This window comes from Gymnoscopelus microlampas (assembly GCF_963454915.1).
Source record: "Gymnoscopelus microlampas genome assembly, chromosome: 18".
Classification (NCBI taxonomy): Eukaryota; Metazoa; Chordata; class Actinopteri; order Myctophiformes; family Myctophidae; genus Gymnoscopelus; species Gymnoscopelus microlampas.
Genome location: NC_139955.1, coordinates 14805305 through 14823256, shown reverse-complemented (window position 1 = coordinate 14823256; position 17952 = coordinate 14805305). Strand labels below are relative to the sequence as shown.

Here is a 17952-nt window from a genome sequence, read left to right as displayed (position 1 = left end):
AAAAGGAAATTTTATGTGAATCAAAAGGGGACATGGAAACATCAGGTGGACAACTCACTGACGACCTCCCACCACAGGGGGCGCTGTCTTCTCAGGTGCCCCCCTGCTGGGACACTTGCTCCCCCCTCCCCTCGGAGGCATTTGGATCTGCTCATTAGTAATGACGCTAAAAGCACAAAACATCAGCCATAAAAAAACCCTCCCGCACACCCCACCCTCCCCAACCCCCCCACCCCCCAAATACACCCACAACCCCACCCTAACACCCACTTCTAGGGCCCCCTCCCCCAACTAACACCACCCCTCCATCTGCTCACTGATTTGCTGCAGTCATTGGTCCCTGCTCTCCAATTCCTCTACCTCCCTTTCATCCATTTCTATTCTCCTCCCACCTATGGCAAAACATTTTTTTTTTCTCTTTTCTCCTCTTTTAAAAAAAAATGTGAATTTCGTAAAATTTATTGGCCCTTCTTCGCCATGACAGGAGCAGCTCTGGTCTTGCTGAAGTAGGCCTCGATGAAGAATTGGATGAAGAGCACAAAGTAGCTGAGGTACATCAGTGACGACCACACAATGTTCTGCATGTGCGACGGGCACTCCTGTCCCTGCTGCATCCAGCTGTACACCAGGTAGTTCACCACGCAGCCCATCACCATCTGTGTGATCTGTGTCAGCGTGATGAACATCGCGAACTTGCGCGACACGCGGAAGCCTGCGGCGCGCATGGCGTAGTACGAGTACATGACCGCGTGAACCAGGTAGTTCATGGTCATGAACCAGCCGCCGCCCGCCACCATGTCCTTGTATGAGTACCAGGAGTAGAGCAGCACGGTGATGTGGTGGTACCAGTGGAGGAAGATGAGCTTCTGTTTCCTCAGCACAATGAAGAGCGTGTCACCTGGAGGAGCATTGGTGGGGAGGGGAGGGGGGGGTGGGGGGGGAGTAGAAGGGAGGGGTAGGGAGATGGGGGGGGGTGTTTGGGGGTGCAGAGAAGGGGGTTTGACAAGAGGGGAGCAGAAAATAAATCCATTAGAAGGAGGAAAGGCCCGAGTATGTATTTGAATCAGTCAGCAAACCACAAGGAATGTTTGCAATGTAAGGAATGACAAATCTTATAGCAGTCAATCAGAGAACATTTGCTAGCTATCACGATGACTATTAACTGAACCAATAAAACAAATTCATTTATTTTACACATGGGCAGAGTGTCCACCAATTGGAGGCACAGTGTTATTTTTAGAGACACTTAGGCTGCTATGATATGGCGCTCCCATTGCGAACAATTTAGAAATTACACTGGCCTCATGGAAAAAAACGCTTGGGTGGACAGAGTCCCATAGACCAGAATGAATGAAGAATTGATTTCCCCTGTTCGATCCCGGGCTCCTGCTGGCTTTGTGTCGAAGTGTCCTTGAGCAAGACCCATAGACTGAACCCATAACTGCTCCCCGCGCGCCCCTAGATAGATGTCTACAGAGGTCTCTTTAATATTGCCCTTCTGCATAACAATCAATATGAGTACCTGTTAACATTTTTAAACTGTTTACCACATTTGCAGAACAAAACAAAAACACTCCAGATATTAACTGATAAAATGCATGGGTAGTTTAAAGATTCCTTGCATACCGGGAAACCTGTAGACTATCTAGGTCATGGAGGGACGCAGCACCAGGCTGCTAAACTATGCACTTCATTTTGTGTTGACTAATTACTGTAGGATAGCAAACATACAGACTGATGAGGTAGTGGAAATCTACCACGGCTCCAGTCGTAACATTGTGTGTGTGTGTGTGTGTGTGTGTGTGTGTGTGTGTGTGTGTGTGTGTGTGTGTGTGTGTGTGTGTGTGTGTGTGTGTGTGTGTGTGTGTGTGTGTGTGTGTGTGTGTGTGTGTGTGTGTGTGTGTGTGTGTGTGTGTGAGAGAGAGAGAGAGAGAGAGAGAGAGAGAGAGAGAGAGAGAGTGTGAGTGAGTGAGTGAGTGAGCGTGTCTGTCGGTCAGTTAAGACTCACTAAAGCCAGAAGCAACCAGGTTACATTCTTGCCATTGAACTGGTGCTTTTATACTGAGTGATTCATGGCAACTGAACTCTTTCCAATCAATCCGGGACTTATTTTAATGCCTAAATGTTATTTTAACCATTCTGTATTGTAGTGAATGTTAATACAATATAACAAGTACATCTGCAGTGGTTGGAGGGGGTCGCTCTACTCTTCCATTGAGAACCCTGGTCCACCCTGGTGTCACTGTCAGGTAGTATACCTACTGGTTGACAATATCAATAGTTATTTGAAGCAGACGGTGCACCAGATTGGACCATAGATGTGCCACCATCTTTATTGCAGTCTGGACATCGTTGCAATTACCGCTCTCCGCCGGGGGAGGTACAAAATGCTCATAAAAGATTGTAGCGGAATACCATAAAAGTGCATACACATACAGCACTCACATTTAGCACTCACTTGCACAAAGCAGAACACATTCAGAAAGCAGACAAGACTTATGGCTTAGTATATACTGTATATGTATAATATTTAGACAGCAGCTGGTTAAAGGCGATGTGTGTGTGTGTGTGTGTGTGTGTGTGTGTGTGTGTGTGTGTGTGTGTGTGTGTGTGTGTGTGTGTGTGTGTGTGTGTGTGTGTGTGTGTGTGTGTTAGCACTATATTCCCATAGTTATCATTGCTATAGTGTTTGCTCAGTAACAGACGTCTGCCCATCTCTACAGCTCTTTAGTAAACAGAAAATACGTGTTCAGGTCAGGATACCAATTTCATCCAATCAGGAGAGAGAACTCAAAGGATAAACAAGTGAAAAAAGCAGACAAATTGGTGTATAAAATGTATTTCTGTTTACTAAAGAGCTGGAGAGATGGGGCGACCCCGAGTATACAGCTTTAACTTTTTAACAGAAGACTTTTTGCGTTAACCAAAAACACATCACTTACAGTACATTTCACAGCATGGTCACAAGACTGAGTTCTAACAAGCACTCAAGATACATGAGATATTAGATGTGTCGACTGGGGGTTTGCTGAGCACACGCTATGACACCCCCCTACCCGCCCCCTCTCCCCCTAGGAGGAGGTCCTGTTCTGGGTTGAACCAGGGAGCTGGCAGGGTGCAGCGCCCCCAGTGAACACAGCAATGGACAAAGACAAAAGAACTACACAGGCAGAAAATTAAGTCTGAGACACAAAATCCCTCCAGTCCCTCCAGACCCTGCTGGTCCGTCTGGACTAAAGGAGGACATTGACATTTGTATGAGATTGAGGGATGGACAAAAATGTTATCACACAGTTAGTGGGTGTTTGAGAGAGAGTGAGATACCAAAGAGATATTCTATCGCTGAACAGTTCAGAAAGGAATGCCTGGCTGAACAAGGCCGTAGACAAGTGGCAACATATTCATCAAATTTCACTAAGATAACTAATATCATAATGTATAAGACATGTGAAGGTTTTTCTTTTACATAGATGTCTCAAACAGAAGTTTGGAAGTCTGGGACAGAACCAAAAGGAGTGGAAGTGTGGGGTGTTTTTTTCAAAAGGGGTTTGTGCCAATTAGTGTAGAGGCATCAAATTACTCAGCAGGTAAGATTGTACTAAAAAGGTGCTGGAAAGGAGGGTCAAGCCATTAATCGAACCTTAGATCCAGGAGGAACAATGCGGATTCCCTCCATGTCATAGAACAACAGACTAACTCTTTACTCTCGCAGGGATCCTGGAGAAGCCCTGGGAGTATGCCCATCTGTTCTACATGTGTTTTGTGGATCTGGAGAAGTCGTATGATCAGGTCCCAGGGGAGATATCACATCGTGGGAGGTGCTACATAAGTATGGTGTGAGAGGGACCTTATTGAGGGCCATCGACTCTCTGTAAGCCCATAGCGAGAACTATATCCGTGTCTTCCGTAGTAAGTTGGACTCATTCTCGATGGGGGTTGGCCTCCGCCAGAGCTGCACAATGTCACCTATCCTGTTTGTGATATTTATGGACAGAATGTCGAAGAGCAAGTCATGGAGGAGAGGGTCTACAGTTCAGCGAGCTGAGGTCGGTTTTCTCAGGAGGGTGGCTGGCATCTTCCTTAAGGATACGGTGAGAAGCTCGGTCATCCGTCAGAGACTCGGAGTAAAGCTGCTGCTCCTTTTTGCGAGTCAGTTAAGGTGGTTCTGGCATCTAGTAAGGATGCCTACTGGGTGCCTCCCCAGGCATGCACACACAGCTGGTAAGAGACAACGGAGCAGACCAAGTACCAGGTGGGGTGATTATACAGTATCTCTATGATGGCCTGGGAAAGCCTTAGGATGCCCCAGTTAAAGCTGACTAATGTGGCTGGGGAAAGGGATGTCTGGGATTCTCTACTGGAACTACTCTGGATACAAGCCAACTCTGGATACGCTGACAAAGATGAATGGATGGATGTCTCAAACATTTAAATGGTCAGTAGTGAGAGAATAGAATAGCTGTGTATGGTTTGGTTAATCTAAACCACAAAATGATGTGTAAACTTACCCAGTTCTGGTGCTTTACTGAGCACAAACGCGTATGCCCAGAACTTGCTGACTGGTCCGTTGTAGAAACTCTGGTCACAGACGGACTGTTTGAGTCCTTTGGTCATCAGGATGTACGTCATGTAGCTCCCTGTACGCACGGCACCAAATATACTGCAGGGACACACAGCGAGACTCAATCAGACTGTTAAGTGGTCCAATACATTCACACATTCAAGGAATTTAAACAAATTGTTATCCATGTCCAAACAAAACACAAATCAGAGATAAGAAATAGGAATACAAACATAAGATATAATAGGCTACATACATTAATAAATGAGGAATATGATGACATGAAAGGTTTCTGTCTAAGCTTCCTTAAGACAGATCTACAATTTAGGCATTTAGCAGACCCTCTTTATCCAGAGCGACTTACAGCAAGCAAGGTAAACACATACAGTACATCAAATGCACTCAGTAATCTAGGAGCATAGGCAAATCAAGAACCTAGCATCAGTCTAAACAATATAATATAAAAAAATAGTAATCAAAACTATAGAAACTATAGGATGCCAGGTAAACAAATGAACCAAGCAACCAGCGTCTAAATAACATGCCATCTAACAATTACATGTTAACCTTTGCATAAGACTGCATAGTCGTCAAGGCTAGGTCAAGTGCTAAAGGCTGAGGTAGAGTCTGAAGAGGTGAGTCTTCAGATTACGGCGGACAATTGGGAGTGAATCTGCAGTTCTAAATGGGGAGTTTGTGGACGTGTGGAGCGTTGTCCCATATGTTACCTACAAGATCTACAATCTCACAACGAGAAGCTTAAGGCTATAGATTAGCTTTTTTCGGATTTCTTTTTAAAAATGTCTCGTAATTTTTCAACATGGAAACAAATGACGATTATACTAAACAATTGCAATTATGTCAAATGATTTCGAATAGGCAATTATGTAATCATTCTAACAGGCCTATTTAAATGATGTTGGAGATTTCCTCACCTGAACACGGCAAGGGTCAGGGACCACAGCACCAGAGGTTTCCTCAGTTCAAACTTCTCTCTCTGCTTCATAACATGGCGTCCTCCCAGGATACAGGCAGCGTAGAGTGCCGAGAACAGGAACGACTTCTTCCTGTGATCAAACAAGCACGGAAGAGAATTAATTGAAGTCAGGGATGATTTTTAGATGAGCAAGCGTGCCGTTATGTGCTCTGTCTGTAATATCTGTGTTGATGCCGATCTCTTGTCAGGTCTCATTTAAAATACAGAGGTTAATAATGTCTTTGTTGGATTAATACCTGCTCTCGTGGGAGAGCTTACCAGTACAACCACAGTGTTCTATTACTGGCTCTTCAGCAGCTCCACTGGAGCAGTTGGGTGTTACATGCCTTGCCCAAGGGCATTGTCTTCAACAGTAAATATAAATGAAGCTGAGAACATTAATACATTGCTCATCCACATCCTCTAAAAGAGATTTCCCCACCAGCCCCAGGGAACTGAACCGGAAACCTTCCAGTCACATTCCTGCTTATCTAAGCTTTAAGTGACCACTATGCCCTTAAGCAACGTGCCATTCACAGACCATAAACAGCACTGCCGATTTCACAAATCTACGGATTTTCTTATTGTATCCACAATGTTGAGGAAGTACAAGAATTGCTCTACTTGCTATAGATGTTGCTACATCTATATTGTAAGCAGGTGACAATAAAAAACGTTGAAACTTCGAAATGAAGTAACGGTTTCATATTTTGGTTGCTGCTATCAGCAGAAAGTGAAAAACATTCTCAGGATAAAATACAGGATTCATATTCAGGATTAAAAAAAAATTACAAAAAGAGTTTGCAGTAGCTGCTTGCAGCTCACTCAGGCTTAAGTTCTACCGTACTAGGGATGGCCAACCGTTAACCGTTACCTGTTAACCGTTAAGAAATTGGCAACCGGTTAACACTAACGGCTAATGGCAAACTGTTATAAAAATACATAAAATAAAAACCTTTTATTTTGAAGGGCCAAGTCTACACCAGCAACCACATGTGACTTCCACTACACTAACACTAGTAAACACAAAATGAAGAGGACAAGGAGTGGAACATGAAATCAGCCGTCTTATTGACACAGAGTATGATCGACAGACACACAGCACACAACCTGGCAGCTAAATTAAATTATGCGACTTGGGGACTTACTTGGAAAGTGTCTGCATGTGTTCACGACAACGCAGCCAACGTTGTGGCTACTTATCGCCCTGAACGGGTGAACTGCGACTCAGTTACGTGTTTTGCACATACACTGGAATTGGCAATCAACGATGGATTTACACTGTAGCCTGTTTTTGCATCGGGTTATCGCTGCAGCCTAGTCAGGCACTTTAACCACAGCACCCGTGCATGCAAGGTACATTATTTTTAATGTGTAAATAGCGCATTATATTATGGGGGGAAAAACCTATGTCTTTTTCTTTTTTTAATTGGTAAATAACACATTTCCTTAACGGTTAATGATTAATTAATCGGTAAGGCTTAACCGCAAACGGTTAATAAAATGTCTCCATTTGGCCATCCCTACACCGTACTGTGGTGCGTTTATTTTTTATTAACTTGTCAGAGAGTGTTGTTGTGCATCATGAACATGCGGTGCCACCCGGCCAACCACCAGAATAAAGACCACTGCAGTCCCAGCACTCAGCACTCTCTTGACAGCCAGGTGGTGTGAACCTGACAGGCTAGATGCCGAGTAAGACCGGCTGCTGCATGCTGAGAAAAAAAAGAAAAAGAAAAAAAAAACACTTTACAGTTTTTATTAGTACAGACCGAGAAGGGAGTCTAATTAATAGGGGCAGCAGTAGCCTGAAGGTTAGTGAAGGTAGTTTGTGATGGGAAGGGGAGTTTGTGTCCTTGAGCATGGCACCTAACACGCAAATGATTCATTCAAACTGCTTGTTGGATAACAGCGGTTACTGTTACTGTCCCAGTGACCAACGGTAGAGGACTGTGGTTACACTGGGCATTTCCCAGGGCTGCAGGCGTGTACAGTAACTGGATAAGCAAAGCAGGTAACGTTGACCATGGATAAGATGTTGAAGAATGCTTGGGAAAGAAAATCTGGGGGTCAATGGACTAAAGAATGGTTTCAGTTTAACACCGAACGGTCTATTTAACATCAAAGCCTCTCTCCAAATGACACCAATGTCCTCCTCTGAATGAATAGGATTCACTGTGCATGTAACAAGAACAGTTAAGCTTACTTGCACTGTCATTATCATTAGAATAAACTACAGTGAAGCAGCAAATTAGTTAAGCTGTAATTTATCCAAACAGTACCAGAGCAGTGGATCTAACTGGCGCTGACAATGGATCCCATTGTGAAATCTGTACTGTCAGGATGTAGGTGGCCGTCCCTCAGTGTCCCTGTACAGTAGCCATTCGGACCTCCCACCTCCACTGAACAAAGGACAAAGACGCCCCAGTCAAAGTCAAAAGCGCAGAATGACAACGGGGCCAGCACTGCAGAATGACATCAGTGTTCCCCGACCACTCTGGCAGGGGAAGGAGAACAGAGGGACACACAGGGACGCTGGCCTACTTTGCCAAGGAGGACAGGACAAGACAGGAGGCCTTTGGACAAACAGTCTCTGCATTCCTCCTTACACCGTCCTCCGAGTTCGATTGAAAACTAAAAAAGGTCAGGGTCACCGGTGCTATAGATGGCGTGATGTGTGATGTCCCGGAGGGCAGTACAGTGGCAGGGTTCAGATCATTATCTTCCCTTTAAAAACACGCACTTCTTTACATCTGATTAGCCCTCAACTAGAGAGCACACACATCATTAACTTGCATGTTTCTCCTTGTGTGAAACACATTAATCATGCCCGCTTTTCGAGGACATTTTCCTCATTAAAAAGTGCAATATTGCTGCCGTTATTCGGTTTTCCTCCGTTTAATTCAGACATCATTGAACAATTCATTTTGATTTTCGTTTTCAGTTTTGAGGCAAGTTGCTTTGGTATTGCCACTTGGGGGTTTCTTTTCTTCTCGTTTACACAATCCATGTTTTCAATTCTATCCTCGTCCTCTGCCAGTGTTCTATATAAGTTTTGCAAGTAAACTAAAAAGAGGAGTGAACAGTCCTCTGTTCAGTGGAGAACGGCAGAACACAGTAAAACCCGGAGCATTCATTTAACCACTTTCAGTCTGGCTTCCATATTTTGGTCCCTATTTTTGCACAACACCATTGTATGACTGTAGGGCTAAAGTGGTTAATAGTGAGAGAAAAAAATGGATCTGCACTGCAAGGGTCCATTTTTACACTCTTGGGGTTAATAAAGTGTTGCATTGAGGGTGCAAAGAGCCTAGGGCATGGTCAAAAATGGTAAATGTGCTGGTGTGCGCAAGTGTGCGTGTGTAAAGGTGTGTGTGTGGGGGGGGGGGGGCTGTTGTCTTTGCAGAGCCTCTGGAGTGGCAGCTGCAGCCTAGCTATGCCCCCAGTCACAGGAATCTATTTGAGACATCAGTGTGAATTCTCATCATGGCTCCACTGTGGCCAGTCCAAGCTGGGCTGCTTCTACACTGCTCTGCTTGCTGCAAATGTCTCAAATGAAGATGTCTGCCGCTAAATTAATTTAATTCACTCATTCATCATTTGACATAAGTCACATGTACTCGGCGATCATGTTCCCGTTTCAAAGATTACGTGTGTGTGTGTGCGCCTTGTTTTACTATCTTTGTGGGGACCAGAAGGCACTATTGTTAAGGGCCCATGAGGAACATTGTCATTTTTATCGGTTTTTGATTTTGCTGCTTTTTGCTAACGTTATTGTGATTTTCTTTTTTCCAAAATGAACCATCACTGGACAGAAGCCACACCTGCTATTGCTGTACAAAATGAAAGCTAACGTCATCAACTTGTGTCCTCTTCAACACCCAATCTCTGGAATCACATGAGCTTTCTTGGCTTAGTACAGCATCCCCGAGTTGTCTCTCATGTGTCTCTCTTACACAGTGTCAGCTTTCCTACTGTCTGTCTCCCTCTCAACTTTCTTACTGTCTGTCTTTCCGTCTCCCCTCAACTCTTCCTTACAGCGCTCCTACTGTCGGTCTCAGTAAAAACAATTAAACCCAAGGTGAACAGACAACTCCGTCCTTAAAAAACATGTTTGACTTTGGCCATTTTCCTCACCAGATACATTTAAAGGATGAAACACACTTTTTTTTACCGACTTTAACTGGGTGATAATTCAAGTAACAGTTGGCCATTCAATGTTACCATACTGTTCTCTGCAGTCATATGTCCGTTGAAGACATGTTTTATTAGGTTGATGCTGAAATAGGGCTGTCACGATTACAAAATTTAAGTTGACTGTTGACTGTCACACAAATAATTGCGATTTACGATTTAATTGTGTGTTTGGCATTGAATATTGCCCTTTGTTTTGTAGTTTAGGCTTCGACAAATAACTTTAATATACAAATACATTGACATATTTAACGATTTTATAGTACATAAAAAAGGAGAAATACCCGATCTTCAAGCTTACAACGCATCACAAAGTGATGCGTTGTAAGCTTCGGCTATTTCTCCTGATGAATGAAAAATGGAGACGATTATGCAAAATAATTGCGATTATCTCAAATAATTGCGATTCGACGATTATGTAATAATTGTGACAGGCCTATGCAGAAATCTAACAGCTGCTTCTCCCTTGGGCAGAGAACAGGAAGGACGTTAGAATGAACAGTGAACACTGGAAAAGGTCACAAGGTTCTGCAGAAGATGTGGTGGGGGGTATATATTATTTATTTAACTTTACAAAGAAAGAGAGAATTCATTCCTATGGGGAAAGTATACGGTATGGACGGGAGTTCTCTTAGTCGATTCATTGGTCAGTTTAGTCTTAAAAGGGATAGTTCACCCCCAAAAGGACTTTTTTTCCTATCGATTACACACTCCATGGAGACTTGAATTCATGGAATATTTTACGTTTTTGTCGCATTCCTAAGGCCATAATTTGGTTCCGGTAGGAGACTCAAAGTGTCAACTTTGCGCCAGTCAGAGATTGTTCATTTGCGAGCGAGGAGGGGGATTGAGGGCCGCAGGAGGATGGGAAGAGGAGAAGGAGGTGTGTGGAGTGTGGAGAGGAAGAATGTGAAGAGGTGAGGATACGAGGAACATGGGGGTGGGGGAGGGAGGGGTGGTGTGGAAGAGAAGGTCAGAAGGAGTAGAGAGAGGGGAGGTGAGGTGAGAAGTTGAGTGTTCCCGTAGCTATGAGTCTTCCTGTAAACCCAGGCACACACACACACACAGTGCCAAAACACAGTCCAGTATTCTCTGTGTAAACTAGTATTGGATAAGTATCCACTGTGTGTCAACTGGTATCGGACCAGTATGCACTGTGTGAACAACTGGTAAAGAATCAGTCAAACACTGGAGTGGATTCGATATCAGGAAAAAAAGTTAGAATCCGACAAATATAGCCTGAAACATCACCTAAATGGCTGACATACCCAGCCTTCAGGGTGATAACTGATATCAGCCCTGGGGCAGACAAAAATCATCTATCCAAATCAGACCAATCAGCACTAGTTCTACAGAGACAACCGTCATGGCTGCCACAACTGCTGTGTAGATCCAATTCTATTTTCTCCTCGTTGTTGTGACTAAGTAAGACCATGAGTATGTGATGAATAAATTATAGGTAACCAGCCTTGAAAGGTCACCGGGTGCATAGTCCTCGCCTATGGCTCAAACTGATACATCAACTAATGCCTGGGTGATAATATATATGTAGCCACTTAAAACAAAATGCCAGACAGAGAAATAGCATGTGTCACACAAAGCAACAGTAGCCACAGTACTACATCTTAACAGCAGAGGTTCCCAAAAGGGTCTATCTGTCTATCCCGGGCACAACTCAACATCAGCTTCGCCGACTGGCTGAGATTTGCGTCGTGTTTGTGCTGTGTAGCCTCTGGCAGTGTGTAAGATGGAACAAGAAGTACAAGATCTACGGTATGCTCATGGGCGAAGGACGCCGCAGGGAACGAAAGCGGCGGCGCAAAGCAAAACAATGCGCGTGGAGCTGACAACGGGTACAATTCAGATAACATGATTATTGCGCAACGGGTGGGGTGTATTCCTGACTTGCATGGCCCTCGTGTACGCTTATAAGAACTGTATATATAATTACATTTCCTACAAGCTGTGACATTGTGGACATGTGCAGATTTCTCTGAAATAGCCTAAATAAAACCAAATATTAAAGTCAATCAAAACCACCAACCATTCCAATCTGGTTTGTGAAATACCAGCAATGAGCCAAATGCTCTCTCTCTGTATGGTTCTTTTCACAGGGCGAGACATTGGGCGATGGCCGAGTGTGTGTGTGTGTGTGTGTGTGTGTGTGTGTGTGTGTGTGTGTGTGTGTGTGTGTGTGTGTGTGTGTGTGTGTGTGTGTGTGTGTGTGTGTGTGTGTGTGTGTGTGTGTTAAGCAAACAGAGCCAGTGATGTGATGCTTTGTGGTGTTGTAAAGGCCAGGAGATGTCCTCCTATGGACGTCTGCAGCATGAACACAAAACTACAGGGAAGAGTTCAACTGAAGCTGCATAAGCCACTGCTCAAATCACAATACTGGAGTTCTGCAACAGGCTGTAATAAAAGGTAGGGGTCTCAAATGCCTGGCCTGTGGGCAATACTGTAAATGGCCTGCCGCCTTCCAAATAAGTCCATTCGGCCCACAACAGGATATTAAATTATTGTGATATCGGGCCCACAAGTTTTCTCATTATTACCTATGCTCACATCTGTCTATCTGTTGGTCTGTTCAAAGGATATCGTGAGCAATTATGAACAGATTGTCGCACAATACAACAGGTTGGTCCTGGGCCAAGGAAGAAGTGATTCACTTTTCACATTGATTGGCCTAAAGGGGGCGAGGTAGTGGGCATGGCCTGGCATAAAAAGGCACATAATGTCTGAAAGGATGACTTTGTGATTGTGACTTTATCAACTCCTGTCAGCATTCCAAAAATGAGGTTGGCCGGTTATCAGTTTGGTTAGGTAAGCTATATAACAAAATGAATAGAACACACATCAGAAATTTTGGAAACGCATCGGAAAAGAGAAATAAATTGATCACACTGCAATGTACCTCCAAAAAGCTGTTTTCTTTATTACGTTTCAGCATACATGCTTTCTTCAGAATATAAGTGAAAGCATGTATGCTGCTGAAATTAGCTAAACTGCATTGCAAAGACTATTTCTCTTTTCTGGTTAGGTCATTAACTACCCAGCAGTAGTCAAGAATCCCCAGTATGTACTGCACATACCTGCTGCCTTTCAGTGAATCAAACTGCTGTGAAAACTGGTACTGACTGACATATACAAATAGTTGTACAACATACGTAGCTGCCTGAACTCTAGCTTCGTGACTGTAAAAATAAATCTTACATATACACACACAGTCAGAATAACAAGCTGATCCGCAGCCCCTCCTCCACTGACCGATTAAAGCCGTTAGCCAACCTGCTGTAGAAGTTGGATCAGTGTTAGCCTGACAGGAGATTTCGCCTCTTACATAACACACACACACGGCACTGCAAGGATGGGTCTGAGTGGGTTTGTGTGTGTGTGTGGTAAAAAGTGAAATTATAATAAAGTGCAGAGTCATCCTGAAATTATTCAACAGGTTCCAACTAGTTTAAAATGTTCTGAAGGCAGAATCGCTAGTCAGCTGAAATAATGATGAAAATAATTTTATAAGAAAAGGTTACTGTATATTAAATCCTGGAATGAAACACTTCATGCTTAAGTATGCATGCACAAACGTGCATGCTGCATTGCCATATCCATTTAACTTTGTGTTCACTTCCAGATGTGATCACATCCAGATGTGAGGGTAGTTTTTTCAGTTCACCAACATGCTGTACAACCCACACAACACCACAATAAAAACATAAAGACAAACAATAAAATAATAAATCCAATAAGGGAACTCTCATACAGTGTTAAAACCTTTAGTAGGCAAACAATAAAATCATAAAATCAATCAACCTAAAACATACAGGGAGGTCAGTATGCATGTGGTGTAATGTAAAGCTGGGATCGGGTCACATTTTTCAGAAGGAACCCGTCCCGAGACCGACATCGTAGTACACGAGCCACGACTGAAACCCACCCGACCCACAATTATAATTTGTTTACGTTGCGTTTCATAGACGCGTAAACTTGGTAGGTACAATTTCACAGCATGCCTGTTTACCCCGATTACATGTGGGCTTGTAAATTACTATGAAAGAAAGAAAAGAGGAGGGGGAGACAGGGGGGGGGGGGGAAGAAGGAATAAAAGAAAGACAACAAGGTATCTAGTTACACATACTAGCATATCCATCCGAACATTATGTACATGAGGCATTAGAAATAAGGTGCTTGAGTAAAGCAGCTGGTATATACAGTTCATAACATAGACATTAAGGTGCAAGAACAGTATCACTGCGTTGTGAAATGTGCGTGAGATTAAGGTAAAGAGGATCAGTGAATGTCAAGTTCAACCACATAATCCACAAAAAGTTGCTTTTACTGGTATAATCCAAAGGTAGGTCTAGGTCCATGAGGAAATCAAAAGATTATGCACACAATGCATTTTCACTGCATAAACACACCATACCGTCTTTCAGTTTCACTAAAATCTATCCATCCACCCCCCACCCAATTCTGAACTGATTCCTCCGCAGTGTGGTTGATTCCTCAATCAAAGGCTTTAGGGCTTGGGGCTCTCACTGTACTGCACAGCGAGAGAGAGGCAGAAAGAGTGAGCGAGAGAGATGCAATGCAAGAATGCACCTCCAAGTTACATGAAAACGAATCTCCTCCTACCATAATTGGCGGCCACACTCATGGAGTGTACACAAGTGTATGGGGCCCAAAATTCCCCCAAAATATCCACAATATACAACAGCTGCTTCCCATACCGTTACTGTACTTACACGATGTACAATTAATACGAAACGCATTATGCCCCAATACTTATGCAAATCACTTCCACAGGTCGCAAATTACTTCCGGCTGGTCCGTTTAACAGCCAATCATCATCATCATCTGCGACACAAACTGAACACCTTCCTTGCCACATCCGTGACACGGGCGAGAAACAAGCGCTGCCGTCAGAGAATTAATGTACCGCCCCCCTCCCTGCCAATCACAATGGCTTATTTGCCCTAGGAGGTGGTATGTTATTATGCAGTGCTGCTGTGGTATAAGTGTGTGTTACTGTTAAGTAGCTCAGTGCGCGCAGAGTACCTATATTCTCTGTGCTGCTGTGTAGATAAAACATACCTCAACCTACTGTTACTGTAATGTAAATATGAGATATGACAGATTACAATGTTTACAAAGACCCACCCTGATCACAGGTCAGTTAAACACAAAGCTCTGAAACCACTCCTCGGCTCTTACACACAGATTTAATGTACCACTAAAAAGGTTACATTCTGATATGTTGAGAAAGATAAAGTGCTCAATCAACTTAACAGGTCAAAATGGTGCAGGTTTATATATTTAGGCCTAGTCAGTTAAGGCTTAAGGCGTTTTTAGGTGGTAACCATCATTGTTGATAATGATGATGTCTCTCTAAACAAAATGAACCGAATTTCATGTGATTCTTTTTAATCATCTGAATGATATTCTATCACAAAAATCCATCTGTAACTTCATACTGTGTCATTTTAGATTTTTATAGCTATAACCATTATTTTATACTAGGGGCTATTCAAAAATAGCAGATCTACAAGCTCATAGCGTGTTTTTTTAAAGCAAATATTTTTAACTCAAACCTTTGCTTGTGGGGATTCTACAAATGTCTTCTAAATCCTCCTTTCTTTTAGTTTTCTTTTTTACTTATGTTGCTATTATATCAGTGGTTCTCAAACCTTTTTCATGTCAAGTACCACCCAAAATGATATGCATTTGTCCGTGGACCCCCCCCCCCATCTCAAAATATTGTTCGAGGGACCCCCAGAAGCAATGATACCACCCAAAATGATATGCATTTGTCCGCGGACCCCCCCCCCCCATCTCAAAATATTGTTCGAGGGACCCCCAGAAGCAAAGATTTGAGTTAAAAATGTAAGTAAATATATATACATATATATATACATATACACACATATATATATATATATATATATATATATATATATATATGTATATATATATTTTTTTTTTAAGATTTGCACACATTTTCACAATATCTTTTCAAAAATAGCAGATCTACATGCCATTGCTTGTAGATCTGCTGAATTAAATTGAATGACACAGATGCGTTCCCGGATTGAATGGGTTATTATTACAGAAATTCACAAAGCCACACATGCTCACAGACATGTGCATGCACACATTGCACACACACCCAAAGTGCTTCTGTGTCTCTGTCATTGCCAGTCTGACAGGATCATCATGAATCAATCATCAATCAATCGGTTTCTGTGCCTTAAAGCCCTCTCCAGTATCTGTAGCATTTTTCAGCTGCTTTAAGTTTTTCAGTGCCATTTCCAAATGCTATATAGATAGAGACACCATTCATGACAAGTTCATTTCACAGCTAGAGCTAGGGTTGGGATCCTCCTGAACCGGAGGAACCGGATCCAACATTGAGGAACCGGAATCGGTTCCATCCATCACATTTGGAACCATTTCCAGAACCAGTTTATCACACTGTCAGAGCTGGTATGTGGACTTCACGTCTGCAATACAAGTACAATGCCAGTGGTTCTAAACCTTTTTAATTTCAAGGACCGCCATAACTCTGAGAGTGTACAAATGGAGAGGTCCATTTGGTTCCATTTGTACACTGTCAAAGTTGCAGACCTGTAAGTGTCCATTTGGAACCCTTAAGTAACCAGGAGGGCCCCTGAACCCCACTTTGAGAACCACTGCAATAATATGTACACAATACAGTATTTATGATTGAATTTGTGTTTATACAAAATTATAATTAAGGCCAAAATAATATAGATTTGTAAAAAATATTTAATGAATCATTAAAGGGAACCGGGAATGGGACCGTTAAGATGGAATGGTTAAGGAATAGTTGGGTCATATATGGCACTTCCGTGACCGTGGAGAGCAAAGGTCCGTTTCTCAATGGATTTGTCTTCTAGGAGGGTTATTAAACAAATTTAGCCGGGGTGTCTTTTTTAAAACGGCGGGGAAAATTTGTGAGAGACCAAAATCCAAAATGGCGACCGTGAAAATGAACTTTTTAATGGTTTGACCTACAAAGATGCACAATACATGGTTTCAGAGCTTATTTTGGTCAAGGAATACATATTTGGTGTTTATATAATGATTTGACCTATTGTTGACCTTCAAATGCAAGATGGCTGCCAATTATGAGCTCAAAAAGGTTTTTCTTTCAAAATCGTCACAGAGCCTTCTTATTAGGCTCTAATGAAAGCTCTGCTCATGATGAGTTGAATAATATACAGTATAAGTACACAGAAGTAATCTCTGAGGTCAATACAGTCAATGTTTGTGTGTAAACAACAGTTACTGAGTTGCAGTTTCCCATTAAATAGTGTAGGCTCCTGAGAATATGGTGTCCAGTTCATCCCATCCCATTTTCATAATGAACCAAAAATAAATTAGCACTATAGCCCAACATAACATAGTATTCTGTATGCAAAGCTAGAAAGGATAGTTGCTTGAGGTGAATCTAAATGTCAACTCATTTGTCACCCTTATTTTATAGTATTGCTCCCAGTGTTTCCTGTCTGTCTAGTTACTTTTACCTGCCTTGTCTAACCAGTCCTGTGATTTTGTCAGTGTTTCCACCTGTGTCCTCCTAGTCCCCCAGCCTATCCCAGTGTTGATTGTCTGTTGAGTTCACCTGTGTCCTATTAATCCCTGTCTATTTAAGCCCTGTGCTTGCACTGTGTTTCTGTTGGTCTGTAGACCATTGTCATGTGAGGTTGTTCGTCCTTGTTTTTTGTGCTCAAGAATCTTGGACTTATGAGTGTCTGCCATTCCAGAGCCCTTGAATCGCTTGTAGGTGGCATAGATGTAGGACATCAGCTGGTGGAAAGGTGGAGAATTGGGAGGATGTCCTTGAACATTTCTGGATGGTCACCAACAAGAAAGGAGAATGGAATATTCTTCTGCCGCATGGCCTCCACATGTTTCACCATTATGTCATTCACCACTGACTTGCTTGGAGGTTCATTGTATGTTGTGTGGTAATAAGGCTTGCTCTTGTTGGGTGGTGGATGACAGCAGGACTGGGCACCACTGTATCCTGGAACTCACTGGTCTTCAGGTGGTGGTCTTGTTCCATGATTGTCTACAGGAGACAGTGCATGACAGAGCGAGCACGCTGTGGAGCTGACCCATCCACTGGTGGATCTACCCTGGGACGAGCAGGTGGCTCACTCTTGCTACCAGGGGGGCATCTGTACTGGCAAACCTT

General features: G+C 43.0%; 1 protein-coding gene across 1 annotated transcript in view; it reads right to left on the bottom strand.

Annotated features, from left to right (window-relative positions):
- Window positions 1-293: 293 nt before the first annotated feature.
- Window positions 294-17952, bottom strand: part of elovl6 (ELOVL fatty acid elongase 6) — a 28237-nt gene continuing 10578 nt past the window's right edge. Inside the window, exons 2-4 of the mRNA XM_084085800.1 lie at window positions 5497-5628; window positions 4509-4660; window positions 294-898 (exon numbers count right to left, since the gene is read on the bottom strand). Coding sequence (XP_083941926.1) covers window positions 459-898; window positions 4509-4660; window positions 5497-5628 — 724 coding nt within the window. The 3' untranslated portion in view covers window positions 294-458. The remainder of the gene's footprint in view (window positions 899-4508; window positions 4661-5496; window positions 5629-17952) is intronic.